The sequence below is a fragment of the Lepidochelys olivacea genome (assembly GCF_965140295.1).
Source record: "Lepidochelys olivacea isolate rLepOli2 genome assembly, chromosome: 9".
NCBI lineage: Eukaryota > Metazoa > Chordata > Testudines > Cheloniidae > Lepidochelys > Lepidochelys olivacea.
In genome coordinates, this window is record NC_140419.1 from 53,004,504 (window position 1) to 53,029,680 (window position 25,177).

The following is a 25,177-nucleotide window of genomic DNA, read 5'->3' on the forward strand; positions in this document are numbered from 1 at the left end:
TACCCAGCGAGGTGGCGGAATCTCCTTCCTTTGAAGTTTTTAAGGTCAGGCTTGACAAAGCCCTGGCTGAGATGATTTAGTTGGTGCTGGTCCTGCTTTGAGCAGGGGATTGGACTAGATGACCTCCTGAGGTCTCTTCCAACCCTAATCTTCTATGATTCTATGATAAATTAAGGTGAAACACGTCTTGTGCTAACCAGAGTTATCTATTCAGAAGAAAAAAAATAAGACTGCAGTTGCCAGCCTTAAGGAGGTCAAAAAGAGTGAGTCAGCTGTCCAAAAACAGTTCAAGCCAATCATGAAGCAGATCATTAAATTGGTTTGCCTTCTAGTTTTCCTCTTTACGGATGAAGACATCCCACACACACTGGTGGTGGGGGATGATTTCAGATAGACAAACCCAGTCCAGGACGTACACCCAAATAGGCAGTCTTCTTCTTTCTATGGGAGGGTACCTTGTGCCCTTCTCCTAACCAGAGATGGGGAAGCTGTTGTTCTGTCTCAGCGCTATCCAGCTCCCATTGTGTCCTCTAGCACTTCCCTCCCCAGGCTCCTGCTCCATCTCAGTCTCCTACCCAGTATCCCCCGCCCCCGCCCATTTCATCACCTCCTCTTCAATCTGCTGCCCCCTAATATCATCCTTCCCTTTCCCCTCACTCTCACCCCATTCCACTGTCTCCAACACATTCTCCCTGCCTTCTCCCCAGTTTCCCAGCCCCCCCCCCAACACACACACACACTTTCCCCAGTTTATGAGTCAACATTGCCTCCCACAGAAAAACAGGTTCTAATGCTCACAAGCTGTATATGAGCCAGGGCTGAGTACACAACGGTTACTGCTGTGCAGTTTTCTACATAGTTAATGCACCAACAGACTCTGACTCATTGCCTTGCAAAATGCTTTGGAATGCCATGGCTATGGGCGGAAGGTGGTACAGTTCAAAAATCAAACCCCTCTCTTCCACTCTGCAGCTGTTTCTGAAAGCTAACCACTTCCTGGCAGCGTGCTGTGCCTCATCAGAATGTGAGTTGAGTGGAGGCTGATGCCATCTGAGAGTGAGTAGGCAAAAGCGCCATGCACAGAACAAATTTCCAGCAGAGGGGATAGATCATTGACTGGAAACATGACAAGCAGTTCCTAACCTGCCCCTGCTGCATGTCATGGCTAGGAATTTGTGGTGGGTTTGCAACTGGAGAGGGAGAGTCGGTGGAGTGACTTTCCACTGGGGAGTCAGGCTCAGAGAGTGGCTTTGCCCAGCTGTCCAAGTGTAATTTAACCCTTGCCATATGACACTGAGGTGCCCGCCCAATGTTCCTGCCTTTGGAAGGGAGGCTGGTGATTCACAGATAAGACACTGCTGGGATAAAGAAGTGTGGTTGGCTTTATATATTAAATGAAATGTGAAATTTGGGTTATTCATAGATGCTAAGACTAGAAAGTACACACCCCTGACTAACATAAGTTTCACCGACAAAAGTACCAGTGTGGACAGTGCTATGTCACCAGGAGATGCTCTCTCACCAACACAGCTACCGCCGCTTCCTTGCGAGGTGGTTTAATGATGCCAGCAGGAGAACTCTCCCATAGAGCGGCTACACAGGAAATCTTACAACGGCGCAACTGCAGCGGTGCAGCTGTAAGGGCCGTGGTACAGACATAGTATTAATCTAACATCCTGCATAACACAGGCCGTAGAACTTCCCTCAAAACACTTCCTGTGTGTGTAAAGATGGTGGTGAGTATTTTTGCTGATGCTGTTTGGCGAGTATTTTTGTCGTGAGCAAAAGGCAGTCTTCACCACGCAGAAAGGACTCAGGAGTTTTTAAAATCAGCATTTCTTGAAAATGACTGTAAAGCCTGCAAGACCTGATAAACATGCAAAAAGCCAGCAATTTGACACATCCACTTACCCCTGAAGGAGGGTTTGCAGTCCAGCCCAGCTCAGCTGTAGCCGTCCGGGTATCCATCAAGGTTTCTGAGGAGCACACACAAGAGGATCAAAACAAAATGAATTACTAGGGACTCCAAATAATAGACTGAAATTACAAACACACTGTAAACCTATTTGGTATCTGATTCAGCACCCATTGTAATGACTAGCACTCTCTTTGGCTTTGATGGTGCAGGATCAGGTCCTGGGAGCTCTTCCGAAATAATGCAGTGGATCCCTTTTTACACTGAACAGTTTCTGAAGCCCACATTCTTAATGCAATCTACACCAGCAGTGAGAATCTCCTGTTTCTCCAGCAAGTCTCCCATAGAAGTCAATTGGATTTATTTCAGCATAAAGCCTCAAGACCCTGGCCTACAAGTGAGTGAGTCACAAGCACCCCTTTAGACTACAATGTGACAGCCCTGAAACAGGAAAATAATGTTACCCATAAAAATGGTTGTGTGGAGTTGTAAAAAGGTACCTATATTAAGGCCTGGCTAAAAAGCACTAACTCCTGGCTGCAGATTTCATTTTGCTCCTTGAATTGTTACAATAGAGGACAAGTCCAGGGATGGAGGGGTGAGGGTGGGACCTCAACTTCAGTCACAGATACAATCTCTGCTCCCAGTGATCAAGAGATTGAGCATGGCCAGTTCTACAGTCCTGGTGTGAAGTTGCTGACAGCTGGGTGCTTTGATCAACAGCATTGGATGTCCTGTTTTATGGACTGGCAGCTGTTCCATATACCAAGTTGTTGCATGCATTCATTATCCCCGTCATGGCTAGGGGGGAGTCAGATCAATGAATAGTGAGTAATATCACTGCAGTAGGATTTCTGTTTCGGTTTTTGGGGGGAGGATTTTTGCAAAACATTAAGATGCAATACAGATAATATTTTCCCTGCCCTCCTTTTATAAGAAAAAAACTTACAACATATACAGACAGATGAGGAAAATCTTCCAGGTTTTATTTATTTCTTTTCAGTCAGGCAGACACCAAGATTAATTTGCTTGGATCCTGCATCTCTACCAAATGCGAAAGAAATGTGTCCCTCACGTCTGGTCTAGCTGACTGTCTGGTCAACCCCCAAACCTATGAATGTTGGTGTTTTCCTTTACAGCCCAGATACCACCTGGGTGCCTAAAAAGGGAGCACTTTTGTCCCAGGAAAGTTACTACTTCAATGTAGTAGGAAAGTGAGGAAGTGAATGCTGGAAAGATAAACATGTGGTGCTGGAAAGATAAATGGCCTGGAAATAAAATCAGTACAACTAAAAGAATATAGTAAATGCTGCCAAACTGTTGTGTTTAATCCCTCCATCAACATTCCAGAAATCACAAGTGGGAAATGAGGAACTCTTATTAGTCTTTCCACCCATCCTTTGCCACTACTCAGGGACATAAGGCTAGAAGACTTCAGCCAGGACCCTCCACCCAGTTTCTCTTGATTAATGTTCTACATTCTTTCTTTTATCAGCAGCATTGACTAGCAGCATTTGACATGGCTCCTTCAGAGACTGAAGTGGGGTTTAGCAGCGGAGATGAGGCATTCCACCTCGATTCAAAGTATAAACAGGGTTCAAAAGTTAGTGGGGAAAATCTACAATTCTCACCAGTGTTAGGACTCTCCTTGTAACTATTGCTCTAAGATATTTACATAGCCTGTCACCACAGTATCTGTATGCTTCACGCTCTTCGTGTCTTGTTCCACACAACCACCTGTGAGATAGGACAGTGCTATTACCCTGACTTCACGGGTGAGGAACTGAGCACAGAGAGGCTAAGTGACTTACACTGTGGCAGAGCAGGGAATTAAACCTGGGTCTCCTACACCTGACACTAGCGACCTAAACAATGGCCCATCCTTGCTGTCCCTGCTGGAGTATGACACTGGCTGTCGCCCTGCCACTCACGTTCCATAGGTCCTCCATCTACTTAAATAAGGAAAGAAGTGGACACTGTCAAATCACAGAAGTTTTCTCCCTTTGGGCCTCTCGTGGCAAACCCAAGAGTTACAGCTGTTAGCAGCCTTACCAAAAAATCCACTCTTAAAATGGCATGAGTCATGGTGAAGTTGTGAGACATCTGGAAAATGGGAGACACACAACAACTCTGAGGATGTATGTTGTGTGTGCGGAGGAGGGGTGGCAATCAGTACCAAAAATGGGGAGTGGGAACCACCACCTCACACAGGCCTACTCGGGGCAGTGATGGGGAGATAAGAACAGGAGGTATAACAGTGGGGATGGCAACACCATTAGAGAGAAAGGAGGGTGGGGAAGAGAGTGCTCCGGGAAGTGGGCAATGAGAAACAACGTTGGGAGAGAGACAGAGATTGGGGAAAAAGAGCCTAGAAAACTGAAGGTAAACATATGTCTGTAGGGCCACATTCAGATCCTCTCCCTCAAGTTGGGAAGCACCTTACTCTATCAGTAGTCCCTCTCAAGTCATCAGGCTGCTTAAGTAGCAGAGTGCTGTTTTACACAGGGGCGGGGCGGGGTGAGACCTGGCTTTGTAGTTAAGATGCTGCTGTGGGACCTAGGTGACTTGGTTCAGTTCCTTGCTTCTGTAACTGGGCAAGTCACTTCACTGCTGACTCAGATGAGTACCTGTAAAATGAAGACACCGCTCCCTTCCTCCTATGCTTTGAATAAGCAAGAGACAGAGAGACTAAGTTCTTCAGGGCAGAGCCCATCTGTGTATGGGCAATGTTTCATGCAATGGAACCTTCAGGCATTATTGCACTAGAAACACCACCATTCAAATGGGGAAGGGTATCAGAATCTGGCCCGTAAGGGGTAACACGAGCCTGAACAGGAAAAAAGGAGAAATTTTTAAGAGGCTGAAGCATTAGGGTTAATAACAGTCAACGAAAAGGAATGAAGAAAGAGATATCAAGAGGTAAAAGAAAGAGTGGGAAATAGAAAAGGGAAGAAGAGAAATGCAAGGGGATTCGAGTCATTTGTTTATAGAAAGTCAGCTTCATCCAACACATCTGGGCCATAGTGTAATGTTTGTTACAAACAATCGTGGAGCACTATGTTGCGATCCCTCTCAGCACACTTCCATTCACTCACCTCCCCTGAGAAATGCCACTTGAGTATTTGGCAGCTACAGATCCTGGGCTTCCAAGCTCCTTATGTGTATCTGTTAACTCCAATAAATATGCAGTTCCACTGGCCTTAGTCCTTAAACACACTTTGTTATATACACAGCTCATCTTTAAGCCTTTCTACAAAGAGGGTTCTTAGTTGAGGCAGGCCCTCTATTGGGCAATCACCACGAATCTGATTTCTTTCCTTGCACACATACCTCTAGAAAGACTGTCATATACCCCATTAAGAAGCCATTAATCCTTATTGGAGTCCTTCAAAGAAATAGTTTGACATGCCAGTTCATACGTTAACGTGCAGAAGTGATACTCATGACCATAGACCCTCCACCATCCAAGCAGAGAACTCTGCCTATCTCAGCACTTCTCACTGTAGTATCCAAGTGCCTCAGAATTAGGGGCTTTTATCTTCATAACAGCCCTGTGAGATAGGGAGGTATGCACCCCATTTTACAGATGGGCAATGTAAGCACAGGCTGGATTAAAATTCCTTGCCCAAGGTCATACAGGAAGTCTGTGGCTGAGCTGTGAATTGAACTCTGGTCTCCTGAGTCTCTATCCACTAGTACAACCTCCCAACTCTGCAATAACTAAGGAAATGAATAACCACCCCCTCATATCAGCAAAGATTGTTCTAGTTTACCCATAATTCATCTTTCTTTAATATATAGGCTTGCTGTGTTCAATTACAGGAAAGGCACTTTTAACAAGTGTTTATTTAGAAAAGATTTTCACTCCATCATCTCTCTTCCTGTACATCAGTTCGGTGCACTTATAACTTGCTTCCCTGGAGTGCTTTTCTTGGCTGTGCTCTGACACCAGGAATGTACTTTTGATAACTTCAGCCAGTAAGGTGCTTCCTTTGCACTGATTTCTGCAGTTCCCTGGCTGTTGTAACTTGGCAGTGTTCTGTGCCATTCAGAACAGTTGACTCGTGAAGTTACGAAAAAAAAATCCCTGTTAACAAATATGTTTTGCCCATCAAGTCTGCAGTGACAAGGGGGAGGTTTGCATCCTCTTCCTCCAAGCTCGACTTTCTTATCTATGCCGCAGTGCATGACTGCGAGACACAAGGGGATTAGTGTTAGCAGCAGCAGCCGTCTGTCACACAGCTCTGCTCTAACATGACAAATGAGTGTTTGGTTCTATTACTGCCGGGTTCTTTCCTTTAGTCTCCTCAGACCTATTCATTCATGGCGGATGAAAAGCTCCTGCAGACAGTGGATTAGAGGCTAACCTCTAGCAGGCCTCTCCAAGAGATTTGGGGGTGGGGAGATGTTACCTGGTCACAGGTCACACATGTGGCAAATTACACAGCTCTCAGCTTGAAAAACCCACAGTTGTGGAATTTTTAACTAGGGAAGGGGTGAAGTTTCCAAGTGACGAGGGTTCCCTTGTGGTGACCAAACTCAGTTCTGGAGGGGACAGTCTTTCTGCCTGTTTCAGGGCATAGCTTGGGGTAGAGAGAGGGCAGAGTCTTCTTAACCCGCCCCTTCTTTTGTACATACATAACTCCTAGGACAAGAGCTTCTGCTTAGTGAAGAGACAGCCAACATCCCCATGCTCAGTGAGGAGTGGTTTGCTCTCAGCAAGAAGTGATGCAGCAGCCGGGGAGCATTGCCGGGAAGACAGCTTTGCTAGGCATGCTGAGAGGCGAAATGTTCCATGTGGATGCCCTAGAGTTTGACAGATTGCAGCCCAGCCCTTTCTGCCATTCCTGACCCCCATGTCACACACATACAGTCCTGCCAACTGACCATTTTTCTCCAGATCCACTCATCTTGCTAAGATTGCCCATATTCCAACAGTCCGTTACTTTACCTGGCAGCACAGTAATGGGGCAGTGCCATTTAGAAGGGAAAGGGCACAGATTCCTCCCCCCTGCCAGACCCTTCTCTTCCTCCCTCAGGTGCCCCCACCACCACCAGGGGTAGGCTGCCCCCTCAGCCCATGAGCCACTACACCTATCCCCTCCAAGTCTGAGTGGCATTGCGACTTGGCACAAACCTGAGCAGTGCAGTGACCCTGCACACCAGGCCATAATACCACTCACTTAGAATTTCGCTCAACCAGTCCTATTCCCCATTCCTCTCCTCTTTTCCCCAACCCTCCTCCGCCACATCATGAGGAAGGATGGCTGGACACTCAGGTTTGGCTCAGCCAAAGCATGGTCAGTCCTTCCCTCCTCCACCACCTCCCTCCCCCAGAACCCACCCCCATCCCCCGGTCTACCTTCTGATTTCTCTCAATGTGTTGTGCAACAAATAATAAAGAACGGTTTTTAAACAATTGTGACTTTATTTCCTTTCTTATATATAGTGGGCGGGTAACTTCAAGAGAAACTGTCACACTGTACCCTGTCCAGTCATGAAACTGGCTTTCAAAGCTTCTCTGATGCGCAGCGCACCCTGCTGTGCTCTTCTAATCACCCTGTTGTCTGGCTGTGTGAAATTGGCCGCCAGGTGAGTTGCTTCAACCTCCCACCCCACCATAAATGTCTCCCCCTTACTCTCACAGATATTGTGGAGCACCCAACAAGCAGCAATTACAATTGGAATATTGGTTGTGTTGAGATCCAAACGAGTCAATAAACTGCGCCAGCGCACTTTCAAATGTCCCAACGCACATTCTACCACCATTCTGCACTTGCTCAGCCTATAGTTGAACCAGTCCTTACTAATGTCCAGGGTGCCTGTGTACGGCTTCATGAGCCATGGCATTAAGGGGTAGGCTAGGTCCCCAAGGATAACTATTGGCATTTCAACATCCCCAACAGTAATTTTCTGGTCTGGGAAGTAAGTCCCTTCCTGCAGCTGTTCAAACAGACCAGAGTTCCTGAAGGTGCGAGTGTCATGCACCTTTCCCGGCCATCCCACGTTGATGTCGGTGAAACATCCCTTGCGATCCACCAGTGCTTGCAGCACCATGGAAAAGTACCACTTGCAGTTTATGTACTGGCCGCCCTGGTGTTCCAGGGCCAAGATAGCTATATGCGTTCCGTCTATCGCCCCGCCACAGTTAGGGAACCCCAGCGCATTAAAGGCATCCACAATGGTCTGCACATTTCCCAAAGTCACTACCCTTGATAGCAGCTGGTCAATGATTGTGTTGGCTACTTGCAGCACAGCAGCCCCCACAGTAGATTTGCCCACTCCAAACTGATTCCCAACTGACCGGTAGCCGTCGGGCGTTGCAAGCTTCCACAGGGCTATGGCCACTCGCTTCTCAACTGTGAGGGCTGCTCTCATTTTGGTGTCTTTGCACTTCAGGGCAGGGGACAGCAAGTCACAAAGTTCCATGAAAGTGGCCTATGCATACGAAAGTTTCGCAGCCACTGGGAATCATCCCAGACCTGCAACACTATGCGGTCCCACCAGTCTGTGCTTGTTTCCCGGGCCCAGAATTGGTGTTCCATGGCATGAACCTGGCCCAACACCACCATGATCTCCCAATCGCCACATGCCGTGCTTCTAGGAACGTCTGTGTCCATGTCCTCATCACTATGGTAATTGTGCTGTCATTTGCTTCCTCGCCCGGTTTTGCAGGTACTGCACATACTACTGGATAATGCGCAAGGTATTTACAATGGTCAAAACTGCAGCGGAGATCTGAGTGGGCTCCATGCTTGCTGTACTATGGCGCCTGCACGGGTAATCCTGGAAAAAGGGCGCGAAACGTAGGAGAGCAGAGTGGCAGCGGAAGAGGTACTGTTCGGTTCACGATAGCCGAAAAAAGGCGGGAAATGGTTGTCTTCTGTAGCTTTCATAGAGGCAGGAGCCCAGGACAGACAACATGGAGAAGCGGGAGAGCAGAGTTGGCGGCAGAAGCTGTACTGCTCGGTTCACGATGGCCGAGCAGAGTTGGCAGTGGAAGAGGTCAATGAGGAAGAGAAAGAGTAGATACTTATAGAGATTACATAGAAAGACGAGAGAAAATGCAAGGTGGATTCATAGTACCAGGAGAGAAGCAGTGCACCGTACTACACCATCTGCTGAAAGCAGTATGGCATCTGCATGCCAAAAAGGCGCGAAACAATTGTCTGCCGTAGCTTTCACGGCGGGAGGAGCGACTGACGACACACACCCAGAAACATTCGCGAGAATGTTTTGCTCCATCATGCACTGGGAGCTTAACCCAGAATTCCAGTGGGCGGTGGGGACTGCGGGAACTGTGGGATAGCTACCCACATTGCACCGCTCCGACATTCGATGCTAGCCTTGGTACTGTGGACGCACTCCGCCAAATTCACGCGCTTTAGTGGGGACACACAAGACCAAATGTATAAAGTCGCTTCAGAAAATTAGAATATAATAATTTTGAAATTATTTCATACTGTAGACATACCCTCAGTATCCACTTTGCAGAAAGGGTGGAGCAAAGTGGCAGGCAGGTGTTTGCCTATGCCTCTTGGAGTCACAAGGGAACAGGACTGTTTAAAATAGGGATAGACACTCAAAAAGAAGCAGGCAAGACATTTTGCTTGATTATTTTGTATCAGATATGTAGTCAAGGAGGTGCAATATGTTAATAAAGGAAATATCCAAAGCTTAGATCGTACCAAAACGATCGCTATGAGAGACAGCCTGAACAAAACAAAAACTCCACAGTCAACCACTAGAGTGAGTTAATGTGCTAAGCAGGTAAGAGCTCTTGCATATCTTGTCCTTCCAGAATATACATATCTGCAAATTGTAGGAAAGCCATGGATTATTTTCCTGGTTTACCTACCCAAAACACATTACAATAAATGCTGAGAAAAAGAATTAAATAAATTAGCAGAAAATAAAGCATGAAAATCCAAGTTTTGTCCGGCTATACACAACCAGTTCTCATCAACCGGACATTTCCTTTTCATTTGGTTTTTCAGGGGATCTTCACAAATCTCTACAGGGCAGGTTTACTTGATCTCCCTCTGAGCTGCAGATGTGCGCTCATTATATGGAGGCCATTAGCATAGCCTACAAATCCCTTTCCATTGTATTTAACAGGGCTGAGGTACTGGAAACATCAAGGTAAAATAAAAAGGTAACCAAATCAAGGAAACCCTGAAACATCAAATGCTATATTGTTACAATGAATGTAATCAATGTAAAGAAATGTGTTGGAATCAATCTTATCACACCCCTAAAACGTTATTTTGTACTGGTATTACACAGAGGACCCAATCAGAGATTAGACTCCCATTGTATATACAATGCCTACTACAACAAAAAGTTAGTCATTAACCCCAAAGAATTTAGAATCTAAGCAAACATTAGGCACATTTAAATATCCATCTGGGTAGATTTCTATTTCTGGTCCATAGTTATACTAGAAGTGTTAATGGTACTCTGTATAAACTAATAATTTGTTGTAGATTATTAATAACATGGTTATCTTGCTTTGGGTGTATCAGAAATAGTTATATAGCAGTTATACGTATTATTAACATTACTTCATTCTTAAGACTGAAAAATGACAAACCCTTGACATGCATATCAATGCAAGGCTGAGCTACTGTATTTGTCATTCTATACCTCCTAGAACGGATTCATATGAGACTGATGACGTTCTGAGTCATGTCATACAAGCTACAGCAGCTTTAAGTCAAATGGGACAACCCTCTACAGTAAGGTTTTGCCCTTCACTGTAGGAACTTCAGATTCTAGTGTTCGGTGAGTCTCATTGGATATGTTCTATAAGTCAATTTTCTAGTCTAGGTGAGGTGTGTCTCCTGGTGGGCCTGACACACCCTGTGCTGCTATTCCAGCTAGATTTTATCCATGTGCAGGCACACTCATTTTCCTTCACTTCAGGTTTCGGTTCTCCAGTGGGACCTATCTGGGGCAAGTGTTTTTGAGGTTTTATTGTGCACCTGGATCCAGCTCCCTGCCCATTATCCATCAGTGAACCTCAAAGAGCTCCAGAGGTTCATTGCAGAGTAGCGTCCAGAAGGCTACAGTGGTTAGTCAAAGCTTCTTGGAATTACTCAGACTCTGAAGGGCCGTGTCGCTTCCCCGAACACCCCATGCCCTGCCTTTGTGCTAAGCAGACTTTGCTACCCACAGGGTCGCTGGAGGCTCAAGGGAAGGCTATTTGCTGAGTCCCTCATCACAGAGAGGCTCCACTGCCCTCTCACCGCAGCATGAAGCGGCATCAGAACCACGACTGTAGACAGCCCTTCTGAACTCCACACTCCGTCACTTCCCTACTTGTCGACTCCAGGATAGTCCTAGATGTTGAGAAATGTGCCACTACCTGGGAACTTTCTGTGCTCTGGGCATGTCACTAGCCGGGTTAGCCCAAAGGGCAGAGGCAGCAGGCTAAAGAGATCACTCCAGTAAACAGTGGTAAAGAGAAGGGAACAAGCTAACTGCAAACCCTGCTCAGACCTCAGGAAAATATTTGGCTTCAATTTGGCACCAGGGCTGGCTGAAGATCTGGGTCAGTTCTTTTGTCTACATTTTCCTGCTTGCCCATCCCTGTTTCCCCCTCATTTCTAAACTATTTGTGTGGTGCTGCCTTCTTAGATTAATGCTCTCTCTAATGATTCCTTTCATAGCTATATGTCTGTGTGCAGCATGGGTTTGGGGCACCCACCGTAAAGGTTGGAGACTGGCTGCACGACAGGCACCCATCATTCTGAATATGAAGACCCTAGAGATTATTCAACATCTTCACTTGGAAGCAACTGATCCCACTGTTAGTGGGACTTGAGCTTCTGTCAGAGCAAACTGACCATGATGGCATTGCAGGAGCCCCTGATAAGGAGAGAGGAGCTCTGTGAGAGTGAAGAATCTTCAGCTGTACCCAGTAGATTTTCTTTAATGGACACATTACTTTAAACTAAGTCTTCACCATCTGTTCCACACCCTAATTATCAATACAAAAACAAACGTCTACTCACAATTACATCAGTAACAAGTAAAGATGCCAGCAATTAGAATGCACGAACATACTCTTTATGGAACAGAATCTCCATCTGTGATATTATTCTCCCGTTCCAGACACAAGTCGGTTGGGGAGGAGGGGAGGAGATGCTTGCTCCCAATAACTGAGATACCATGGCTTTCTTTCTAAGAAAGTTCTGCTGAGCTATATGGCCCCTAATGGCCAAAAGCAGAGGGGATGTAAAGTGGTGGTGTAAGCTACGTGATCAAATACACACTGAGGGGCAGAACAATGCATTTGTAACAGAAATAGCAACCAAATGGAGGGTGCAAAGCGGTGTAAGAGAAAATATACTTTGTTTTTACCAACTGTCTCACAGCCTACTTTATCTTATATCATGTTGATCACTCTTCTAGGATGTAGATTTTCCTTGGAGGACCATCTCTGAAGCTCTGTGAAATATAGATAAGTTTATTCAGTTGAGATCCACTCCCTGTGCTGTTTACCAAAATCTTTATTCCAGGCTTCCCCTGTGTAGAACGCTCTTGACAGTTGCACAGAAGGAATGTCTATTACATAGAGAGGGGGACCATAATGAAGCAAGGAGGGAGAGTACTTTTGACTTCTTGGCAGGCGTCTGCTAGACCCATAGTAAAAGCAAGATCGGGTTGCATTATATTCTGGAAGGAAGGAACAGTGTAATGAGAATTTCTGCTAAGAGAGGCTGTGAAGAAATATCTACAACCAATCCATTTGTCCGGTGGAAACTTGTGGCTCAGATATGGTTCCTCCCCAAGGCAAATAAGCAGAAGCTTGGAAGAGAAGTCGTGGGCATTAGTCTACAAGATAAGACAGCTTTCTTGCACATAGTTATATGAATATAAGACATAAGCATGCCTGGGAAGATCAAGAAAAAAATAGAAATTAAGCAAAATAAGAAAACAAACATGAGAAGACATAGTAACAGATGGGCAAAGAGAGATTTAGAAAGAATGCCAATGACTGGAAACAATGACAGACACTTCCCAAAAACTCCAGTGCAAGATGATAAATCAGCATCTGAGAGGTCTGCATTGGTAGCAGAGACTTCGGAGTGAAGAGTGGGGGAAGGAATGCATCCAACAGCTCATGGGTGGAAACAAGGTTTGAAACAAGCCCAAGTGAGTAAAGTCACTATGTCAAATTATTGTTCTCAGTCCAATTAATAGAAGACAAGCGTCCACATCAAATGGGGGTGAGGGGAGAAGAGATCACTATTCAGCATCCTTTTTGGCAAAAATAAAAAAGGGAAAGGAGACTGAAGTACCCCCTACCCAAATAATGCAGTCCCTCTGTGTTCAGGATGGAGGCACATTGGCAGGGCAGTGTGAAGGTACAGTGAACATGTGCTCTGAGACACATGCAGGTCTCAGCTTTTTACAGAAGGCGAGTATGAAAGTGCATGGATATTTCCATGATGTGCATGAAAAAGCTTGGTGGCCCTTACGGCGAGGAGAAACAGTTGCAAAGAAAAACCTCCTCAGGTCATGCATCCCTGGGATGGAGCACGCTCCTTCTGGTTAGCACACAAGAGCTGAGAGAGTACAGAACATGCTCAGTGCAGATGGAATCTTTGGAGAATAATGCTGACATGCTCTAGCCACCATCTACTACCCACTGAGATTCCCATATGCTAATAAATTCAAACTTGGGTGGATTTTCAGGAGGTCAGCAAAAGGCACATCCTTGACACCAGGACAACTTATCTGACAACTTTTGAGTCCCTGCTCCAAAGCATAGAGGCATTAGAGCGTTTCAGTGAAACTGTTAAAGACTTTAACATGGTCAAAATGATGTATGTTTTCCTATTCCCATTCTTAAGAGCATAAGAACCACCACACTGGGTCAGACCAATGATCCGGTTAGCCCAGTATCCTGTCTTCCAACAGTGGCCAATGCCAGGTGCTTCAGAGGGAATAAACAGAACAGGGCTATTGAGTGATCCATCGCCTGTCTTCCACTCCCAGCTTCTGGCAGTCAGAGGCTTAGAGATACCCAGAGCATGGGGTTGCATCCCTTCCCATCCCAGCTAATAGCCATTGATGAAACTATCCTCCATGAACTTATCTAGTTCTTTTTTGAACCATGTTATAGTCTTGGCCTTCACAACATACTCTGGCAAGGAGTTCCACAGAGTGACTGTGTGTTGTGTGAAATAGTATTCCCCTTGTTTGTTTTAAATCTGCTGCCTATTAATTTCATTGGGTGACCCCTAGTTCTTGTGTTATGTGAAGAGGTAAACAACATTTCCCTAGTCACTTGTACCACACCGTTCATGATTTTATAGACCTCTATCATATCCTCCCTTATTCGTCTCTTTTCCAAGTTGACCAGTCCCAGTCTTTTTAATCTCTCCTCACACAGCAGCGGTTCCATACCCCTAATCATTTTGTTGCCCTTTTCTGCACCTTATCCAATTCTAATATATCTTTTTTGAGATGGGGTGACCAGAGCAGCACGCAGTATTCTAGGTGTGAGCTTATTAAGGATTTATGTGGTGGCATGATGATATTTTCTGCCTTATCTATCCCTTTTCTGATGGTTCCTAACATTGTTAGCTTTTTTCACTGCTGCTAAACATTGAGTAGATGTTTTTGGAGAACTATCCACAATGATTCCAAGATCTCTTTATTGAGTGGTAACAGCTAATTTAGATCCTGTCACTTTGTATGTATAGTTGGGATTATGTTTTCCAGTGCACATTACTTTGCATTTATCGACACTGAATTTCATCTGTCATTTGTTGCCCAGTCACCCAGTTTTCTGAGATCCCTTTTTAAGTCCAAAGCAGACTGCAAAGAGTTAACTATCCTAAGTAATTTTGTACCATCTGCAAGTTTTGCCACCTTGCTGTTTAACCCATTTTCCAGATCATTTATAAGTAGGTTGAATAGGACTGGCTCCATTACAGACACCTGGGGGACACCACTATTTACCTCTCTCCATTCTGAAAACTGACCATTTATTCCTACCCATTGTTTCCTATCTTTTAACGAGTTACAGATCCATGAGATGACCTTCCTTCCCATGACAGCTTACTTTCCCTAAGAGCCTTTGGTAGGGACCTTGCCAAAGGCTTTCTGAAAGTCCAAGTCTTGGAAATGGCTGAATCATTTTAGCTGAAATTTTCAACAAACAAAAGATTTCAGCAAAAGGATTGAAGTTTCGTAAAGTTCTGAGAAACTGAAAAAGGGTGTTTATAATGGATCATGTTAGCATCAACTGTAGTTAAGGTTGTCTACCAGCTCTGCCTACAATATGAGTTTTGATAACTGTACTTTTTGCTAAGATTACATCAGGATTTCCATTACTACACCCTATACTCTCATACTTGCTTTGCATTCTCATATATTTAAGTATCTAAATGTAAAGCCTATTGATGTTAGAGGCACCCATTGAAACCAATGAGACCACTGATGGAGTATGGTGCTTACAATTCAATACGAGCAACTGTATCCAAATCTGAGCTTTAGTGTTTAAACACAACTTAATGTTGTTTTAATTCTGGTTTGTGTTTCTGGATAGAGTGCCCAGTTCTGATCCACAAAGCTCTCAGGGACTGAGCACCTGTGCTGCCGTCCAGGTCCACCCACAATAAATTTTGCTAGACATTAGACCCCCGCAAAAAAATGTGGATGAGAAAAGCAAGGTGACAGACATGTGGCTTTACCACAGAGATAGAGTCAGCCAGCCATTTGGGGGGCTTCTGACTTGAAGAAAGTTTGTTCTTCAGGAGAAAGCTCAGTAAATTTTTCATTCTTAATTGGAAGGGAGTGCAGGCTCAGCTGAGCTCTGCAGTCTGCCTCTCACACAAGCTGAATGAGCTGGCGTCTTCTGCATTTTGAACACTGACACTCTCCCACAACTGCCAGACATTTTAATTACGGTGCTGGAAAGGCGGGCAGGGTAAGAGCAGAATCACCCTTTTCCATTTGATAAGCAGTGCTCTTCTTAACAGTCTCCTAAGAGCATCAGCTCCCGAAAGAGCCGCTTACAGTATCTATGCACTTTCAATCAAAAATATTACAGCAACAACTAATTACGGCCCATCATTCCCATGGCTCTTTGCCTTTAATGGTGCATTTTGCTGCTGTAGAATTACAGTAGAACTGCTCTGCAAGTGCATAAATGAGCAATCCCCATCAGTCTCCCATGGATTCATTATGATCAAGGATTATCCACAGAATAACAAACCAAGTTCAAAACACGGAAGAGACTTTAAAAAGAAAATGATCCATCGCTTGGTGTTTTTGTCCATCTTTTAAAACAAAAACCTCTCTAACCCTTGGCATTTACAATGAACCTTCCAGAGGCAACAGGGGAGAAGAGAGAACATATGTGTTTGATGAAGGCAACAGTGGTAGGTTATGCTACGCATGGTTCTTTGTGATTGTAGATAGAGCTACGCATTCAAAAAGTCAATATTGATTTAGGGGGGGAAAAGACCAGCAGAGGATTAATATACAGTGACACTGGTCAAGATACAGTAAGTACTGTGCACACAGCAAGTCCCAGAATGCTCTGGGAAGCCAATATCACTGCCATGATTTCAAGAGAGTGGCCCACGAAGCAGATCTCGGTGGAATACAGAATCATGTAGTGAAATATAGAAGAATTAGGTAGATTCACCTCTCAATGGCAACATCCCACTACATACCATGAATGCTGACACAACCCTATACACATATCAAGGTGTGAATCCTATTAGATGGATAGAAATAGGGGGTTTAATTTTATACAACGCTTGTCATAAAATATCGTTCTCGGTTTTATGCATGTGCACACAACAAACAGTGACTGCATTGTTAAATTTGGACTACAGAAACATAGTTAACATAAAACCTAAAAAGCAAGGACGTTAAGAGTAAATGCAGCCAAATTCCACTCCTACCACCATTACCAGACAACCAGATTCCCTCTACCGACTGTCCTTTCCACACAGTGCTGTTAAGCTACACACACTCAGGACAGGGAATGGGGATGCTGGCATTTCAAATGGGGCAGAGTTAAGGTTGTAATACATTCTCCATGGCATATGATGGTTGTGCAATTGCACTAGTGGTGACCTGGCTTTAGGTATCCAAAAGATTTTCCTATAACCATTCTGATAATGTTTATGATGTTTAAAAAAACATTTTAAACAATGAAACAAGCAAATGTGCGTCCAGTCTGAACATTTAGAAACAAAAGCAACAGATTAATTTTTTTTTAATGAAAATAGATTTTCAGTTATTGACCCTTCTTCAATAATACCCACAGTCTTGGCCAAAATCTTGAGAGCAGCAGTCCCCCCCACGAGATTTGTAGCCACACCTTCATCAGAGTCCACTGCCAGACATGGATTTCACACCAAACCAACAGCGAATTTCTTCATCCAAACAGGCACTGCAAAGCTGACATCTTCCCCCTGCTCCCCAGATGTAAAGGAGTTTGGGTTCAAAGTCCTGGTACCTGCACATCTCCAGAGTTAATCCATGTGAAATTGCTAATACTGTCTTCTTCTGGGGTTGTTTTTTATTTTAATTTTGTTTTCTTTAGTGGTGATTTCAGGGCTGATCTGCCAAAACCATTTTTCAAATGCTTAATCCTCTCTCAGGATCAGGCCTTCACATAAGGCCCACAGATGTAACTGCAATTATAGCCCAGAGTTACAAGTATCACTTTATGTGCACGTACTGCACCATTTACACAGACACACAAAGAGCCTGGGGACTCCTCTGTACGGGCCCAATCCTACGTGATGCTGAGCAGCTTCCAATTCTCCTGAAGGCAATGGGGGCTGAAGGTGCTCAGCGTGTTTTAAGCCCAGGCCCAGTGATAACTATGGAATGCAGAGTGAGGGGGGTTGTGTGTGCATCTGTTCTGCCTTCACTGCTTACAGGGGCTTGACCTAGCATGCATAAAAGGTGTTGGACTAGCTCAAGCTGAGCAGAGCAATCCATTTATCATAATCCTATGGAGAAAAGACACAGTAAATCAAAGAGACAACCTGCCTGCAAACAAATTACAGAGAGAGAAGTGCAGTGAGAGAGAGAGAGAGAGAGAAAAGAGAGGCAGGGAAACAGATAGAAAATTAAGAAAAACAGTGCATCCTGGGGAGACAAAGACAAAGAGTGATTCAGAGCAGGTACAAAGGGGAGAGAGACAGGGTTTTTTTAAATCCTTCATTTTCCAAACTATAAACTATTGTACAGAATTGTATTCAACTAGAATTCTACTGAGCACCAATAAGAAATATTAACAACACACAGAGATTACCACTGGCTCCTAACCTGTGTGACTTAGGCATTTTCTGCTCTTAATAATGGCTAATTTGTTTCCTGTATCTTGTTTGTTTGTTTATTTATTTATTTTTGGTTTTCTGGTATAAAGTATACCTGTGTCTTTCCTGAAATTTAGTGTATGATGTTCCTACTGTATGGAAGTATTCCTTGAAGGAGGCAGCGATTCTTTAGCAAAGCTGCATATCAAAAGGGGCTTCAATGTAACCTATGAATGTGTGGTGTGACAACGTTCCTCCTCCGCCTTGGTGGATCCTGCACTTATTGGCAGATTTGCTCACCTCAGAGATTCACGGCAGCCCTCAGTTTGGTCACTTTTGCTGGTGGCTCAAACCTGCCATTCACTCAGCTAACCTCGTCGCTGGCCAGCATGGGGAAAAGGAGGAGAACAATCCCTGCAGTCTCTGATGGCCCACCTAGTGGGTTGGGAGACAGGCCAGAGACCTTCTCCTCTGATGGGACCCACAGTCCAGGTCAACTCCTCTTATATCAAATGGGGAGTTGGGAGGTTTGCGGGGGGGGGAACCCAGGACCGCCCTCTACTCCGGGTTCCAGCCCAGGGCCCTGTGGATTGCAGCTGTCTACAATGTCTCCTGTTACAGCTGCGTGACAGTTCAAACTCCCTGGGCTACTTCCCCATGGCCTCCCCCCAGCACCTTCTTTATCCTCACAGCAGGATCTTCCTCCTGAAGCCTGACCACACTTGTATTCCTCAATCCTCCAGCAGCACACCTTCTCACTCCCTGCTCCTTGTATGCCCTCCACTAACTGATGGGAGGTCCTTTTTAAACTAGGTGTCCTAATTAGTCTGCCTGCCATAATTGATTCTAGTATGTTCTTAACTGGCTCCAGATATCTTAATTAGCTTGCCTATCTTAACTGGTTCTAGCAGGTTCCTGATTGTTCTAGCACAGCCCCTGCTCAGGTCGCTCAGGGAACAGAAAACTGTTTATCCAGTGGCCAGTATATCTGCCTTCCACTACTCTGCTGTACAAGACCTACACCATCCCGGGCCATACCATCTGTGACAATCTGTATCTGGTCCGAGATCTCTTGGCGCTCGGGTGTAGGGATGGTCTGTCGTTCACCCTTCTGTCCTTGGATCAGGAGAAGGCGTCCAACAGGGTGGATCATTGGTATCTCCTGGGCACTCTGCGAGCATTTGGCTTTGGACCCTAGTTTGTGGGTTTTCTCCAGGTGCTGTATGCCTCCGCAGAGTGTCTGGTCAGGCTCCACTGGACCCTGACCGAGCCAGTCAGCTTCGGGTGGGGAATACAGCAGGGGTGCCCCCTCTCAGTCTAGCTGTACGCTCTGGCCATCGAGTCCTTCTTGTCTCCTCGACCGGAGGTTGACAGGTTTGCTGCTGCGAGAGCCAGAGCTGCGGCTGGTCCTGTCAGCGTACGCCGATGATGTGCTCCTTGTGGTCCAGGACCCGGGCAACTTGGTGCGGGTGCAGGCTTGCTAGGCCATCTACTCAGAAACCTCCTCCGCCCAGGTCAACTGGGTCAAGAGCTCTGGCCTGGTGGTCGGGGACGGGTGGCAGGTGAGCTCCCTCCCACCCATGCTTCAGGCCATCCGGTGGAGCGTGGGTCCACTGCTGTATCTCGGCATTTACCTTTCTGCCACACAGCCGTCTCCGCTGGAGAACTGGCAAGGTTTAGAGGACAGGGTGGCAGAATGGCTCCGGAGATGGACAGGACTACTCAGGTGTGTCTCCCTCCGAGGGAAGGCACTGGTGCTCAATCAGCTAGTCCTGTCCATGCTCTGGGACTGGCTCAACACCCTGGTCCCAGCCCCGGGCTTCCTGGCCAACCTCCAGACAATGATTCTGGAGTTCTTTTGGCCAGGGCTGCACTGGGTCTCTGCAGGGGTCCTCCACCTGCCCCTGGAGGAGGGAGAACAGGGCCCGAAGTGCCTGTGCACTCAGGTCAACATCTTCTGCCTCCAGGCCCTGCAGAGGCTCCTTTATGGTGCAGGTAGTCCGGCATGGAGCGTACTGGCACACGCTTTCCTGCGCCACTTCTGAGGGCTCCGATACGACTGGCAGCTCCTTTATCTCCAACCAAGGGGTCTTCTGTGAGACCTCTCTGGGACGCCGGTCTTCTACCATGACCTCGTCCGGACCTGGAAACTGGTTTCAGTCACCAGGTCCATGGCGGCCACCAAGGGGGTGGATCTCCTTGTGGAGCCCCTGCTACACAACACCTAGCTCCGTATGCAGGTGGCGGAGTCCCCCTCGGTGTGCCAGAGGTTGGTCCTGGCAGAAGTCACCAGAGTCAGAAATCTCCTGGACTATGACTGGGGAGACTGACTGGATCCCCTGACTCTCGCTCAGTGCATGGGGCTCTCCAGGCCTCGTACTCTCTGGCGCATACTTCAGGAGGTGAGGGCCGCTTTACCGCCCACTGCTCGGGTCTTCCTCGACTGTGTCCTGCGAGAGGGCACGCTCTGCCCACCCTCCACCCCAGGCCCTCCTGATCTTTTCATTGGGTCCCTGCCCCATGGACCTGCCAGGCCATCCCATCCCTTTACCGCAAGCCAGCTGCATGACTTGCAGCCGGTTCAGTTCCAGACCGCGCCAAGAAAACATCTGTACATGCTCATGCTCCTCACTCTTCACGTCCTCACCCTCACGTCCCGCCCTGACACGAAGTGGCGGGACCTCTTGCCACGTCTGGAGGGTGAGGAGCCCCGGTGGGCCAGCCTGTATTCCACCTTGGTCCCGAGGCCTGCTGGGGACATCAGCTGGCAGCTCCTTCACGTAGCCATGAGCACAGGCATGTACTTGGCCCAGTTAACTCCTCTCCCAGACACCTGCCCCTTTTGCGGCATGAGGGAGACCCTGGTGCACGTTTAGCTGGAGTGTGCCAGGTTGCAGCCCCTATTCCGGCTCCTCCTAGATATATTATTATGGTTTGGGTTGCACTTTTCCCCTCACCTGTTCATCTACGTGCCCCCTTTCCGTGGCCCCACAAAGTCGCAGGACCTCCTTGTCAACCTCTTCCTAGCCCTGGCCAAAATGGCCATCTACAAAACCAGGGAGAGGAGGTTGGCCGACAGGGTTTCCTGCGACTGAAGGGCCTATTTCCCTTCCTCGGTCCGTTCTCGCGTCCAGGCAAAGTTCCTCTGGGCAGTGTCCGCTGGCTCCCTTGACACCTTCGAGGAGCAGTGGGCAATGTCTGGAGTTCTCTGCTCGATGTCCCCGTCAGGTTCCCTTCGTTTAGCCCTGTGACCTCACTCCCGTTCCTGTTATCTCATTAGTTGTCCCCTGCACTTATTTGGAATCCCGGACCTGTGGATTCTCCCTTTAGGCTTGGGGAGGTCCTTTAGTAGTGGGCGGGCTCTGCCCACCCTCTTCCTGGATACCAACAGGACTACTCTGCTGTACCCAACTGGCCTGGGCCTATCACAGTGGTCACTTTCTCAGATGCACAAAAAGGGATGTTTCTATTGACTTAGGGTTGAGATCATATTTTTAAATGGAGCTAAAAAATCTTTAAAAAAAGAAGTCTACGCTCTCTACCCATAGGAAGTTTTCTATACAAGTCTCTATAGCTACTTCTGTATCTGCACACCCACATCCCTACACACAATATATTCCAAAATGTATCATAGCAAAAACAAGAACCTGAACAAATTTAATTTCCCTGACACACACAGGTTCAGTCACACCAGTAACTCACCATCCCAACAATAAGATGCCATAAACCAAAACATTTTTAAAAAGATGCACTCTGAAAAGGTCAAGGGTGGGCATCAATCACCTTCCTTGTAAAAGGAGGTTCGAGACTGGGTAGCTGGTAGCCACTGGATAGACCCTCAATGTCAAATGGTGATGTCTGAAGCAAAGATCAGCATCTTTCAGCTTGTTAGTCACTCAGTTTTCCCCCAGGGAGTCACTGTTAACACCTTCCATTGGCTTTTGCATCCAAAGATGGGCCTAAAGTTTGCAGTTTGGAACCTTGCCCAAGTCTTTCAGAATCTCTGACTGTCAAGGACAAACTGTCCAATTTCAGCCTCACCTGGCTGGCGTGAGAGAGGCTCGTTCTGATATAGGATTTTCCCCTCAAGAAATAGATAGGTGTTGTGATAAAACGTCATTCAGAGAACCCAGGAGGGAAGACAGCTCCACAGAAGAGAGGGTATGTCCCGTGTTCTTCACCCGGGACAGATGACACCTGCTTTTTTTATTTTACGTGTCTGTATAGACAAAAGGAATTTTTGCTTCCTTTTAGCACTATGGTATGCACACACCTGAACTCTAGGAAAACCTTCTACCATCCCCAAATTGTAGTCCTTTCCATCGGTGCTCCACTTTCACTCCCTGCTGTTCCATCTTTCCCTTTCTCCTACTACCCATAAGATCAGCTATGTCCTATTGTGGAATACCAAGACCAGCTGGTTTGGTTGAGTATCTTCATGGTAAGGATACCAACAGCCAACGGGAGTCTATTATCCTAATGCACAAATGAGTTTGGGTCAATAAGATCATGAGTGATTCCTCACTGGAGACAGAGATAAGCTAGAGGCTTGGGACTGTTTAATCCTATTTAAAAAGGACCACCTTTTCTCCCGCCCTCCCTCAGCCACTACATTACTTCAATAGGGAGCGGATCCAGATAACAGAACTCAGGGGTTTGAGCCCTAGCTCCAAGTCCATTCCAAGTCTACACCGTGGCCCCAATCCTTAATTGCATTGTGGTTGGATGCATCCTAAAGTCAGTGTAGTTAGCCCTGGGAGGGTCATCCTGTCACAGGGGGATCTTTGGGTGGCACGGAGACAGTGTAATGGCTTCTATGCCACCCCTTTTCCCCTGTAGGGGTACAGCAAGGGCTTCCTTCCTTGGCGTAACAGCCTGAAACAGCTAGTGTAAATTACAGCAGCCTTCAGGCTACTCTAACTTGCATCAGGGGACCATCTCTTAGGATGACCAGACAGTAAATATGAAAAATCGGGATGGGGGTGAGGGGTAATAGGAGCCTATATAAGAAAAAGAGCCAAAAATCGGGACTGTCCCTATAAAATCGGGACATCTGGTCACCCTACCATCCCTGCAACCAGGCTTCAGACTCCTCTGTCCAAAGCTTTCTGTGGATTCTCAGACAAAACAAAACAAATTGTTTTCTATTCTACAGTATTAAGTAATAAGTGCCGATACATTGCCAACTTTGCTGCAATCTGACTAACAGCAGTGGCTAGTCATGGGCAAAAACAGGATCATTATCAGGAATGAGCTGTTCCGAAAATAAAGCCTTTAGCAGTTCAACCCTCTTTCTGGGCAGGATTGATTGAATGTTTTCCAAAACCTTGAGCTTGAAATCAAACCTATATGATTCCTGTCCAACAGCTTCATAACTGCTGGCAAGCAAAGGCTATATTCTGGCTTCCACTGCACAGTGTGCCCCTATTGCTTTGAATGGGAGCTCAAAGTATTGAAATTTACCAAGTGCAGGGGAGACTGGAACTGTGCTTTGTAAGGGTGCACCAGGCTTTAAGGACAGGTCCCAGATCCACTGCTATCCTCTTACTCTTGCAGCCCAGACCCAAGGCATTCTGGGACTTGGAGTTCAAAAGGGATGTCTCAGAGATGGAGGCTGGCACAAAGCACACTGGGGGAAAAATAGCAGAGCTATAAATAGCTCTCTCCCCCCACTGCAAAGGGAGACCTAGAGAAATACGAGCGTGCCTTTTGATGAACCCATGGTATGTTTTCACCACTAAATAGCCACCTCTTCCAAAAAAGAAAAAACCCTATGTGATGGTAGAGACAATGGGTCCAGAAAAAGGCAGAGGAGTGTTTTGGAAAATGAGGGCTTCCCAATGACAAAGAGAGAGACTACATCTAGAATTTCCAAAAGGTCCCAATCCAGCTACTAATTCTTTTCACAATCCTGGCATACTGGTCATCAGCTATTGACTCAAGGAAGAGCAGACATGCACATCTGCAATTACATTATTAGGAAAAAATTATGGGGACTAATATTCTTCATGCTTCAAGGCATGAGATGTCCATGCACTGGGTCTTGGGGAGAGATTTCTCCAAGTGTTTGTTCCAACTGGATGCACACTTCTGTTCACTATGAGTGTGTCATGGCCACTTTCAGAAAGAATATCGAGTGGGTAGGGCATAACAATGCTGAGGAAGCAAGCGAGACCTGGGTTCCCCTTGAATGAGGCTCTGTTTTTCCAATGGCTCCATTTTGGCTTACTGCAGGATGGCAGTATCTATGAGAAGCACTATGAAGTCAAAACATTTATCTGGAGTTTCCCTACATATCATTCTCCATAGAGATGTAAAGCGAGTCATTCCCTTGGACCATCTTCTCCAGAAAAGCTTCAAGTTTTCTACAAAATATGTATCTCGAACAGTCCTACATCTCAAATGCCAAACAAGAGCTGTAAAGTGTTAGAGGAAAACCAACTCTTATTATGAAAGATACATTTGAAATGAGCTGTAGTTCACGAAAGCTTATGCTCTAATAAATTGGTTAGTCTCTAAGGTGCCACAAGTCCTCCTTTTCTTTTTGCGAATACAGACTAACACGGCTGTTACTCTGAAACATTTGAAATAATGCAGCTCTTAATTACTATATCTTATTTAAAAATCTAAGAAGGTCCAGCCTAGCCCAAAAACATGACTAGGTGCTAGTACTTCAAACAAACCCACGGAGTTGAACAAAATGAGTTAAAAATGTCATACAAAAAAAAAATCAGACCTTGGCACTTCCCTAGATACCAGTTCTCTGGGAAAGCTGTCAATCACCAGGTGACCTGAACCTCTACCCACTCCTGGTCTTTTGGAAAGCATCCTCCCTTCAGGTCTCATGCCAGGAGTGGTCCCCTGGCTACAGGTGGAATCACACGATTCTCCCACTCTCAGACTGGGCCCTTGGTTGCTGCCCCCTGGTATGCACCCTAGCTGCCTCAGAAGGTCTGACAAA

The 25,177-nt window shown here is 46.2% G+C and overlaps 1 protein-coding gene across 7 annotated transcripts in view; it reads right to left on the reverse strand.

Annotated features, from left to right (window-relative positions):
- EPHB1 (EPH receptor B1) overlaps positions 1-25,177 on the reverse strand; it is a 401,305-nt gene that overhangs the window by 321,122 nt on the left and 55,006 nt on the right. For all 7 annotated transcript variants that reach the window (XM_084639911.1, XM_084639912.1, XM_084639913.1 and 4 more), the window contains exon 2: positions 1,912-1,976. In XM_084639911.1, coding sequence (XP_084496037.1) covers positions 1,912-1,976 — 65 coding nt within the window. The remainder of the gene's footprint in view (positions 1-1,911; positions 1,977-25,177) is intronic.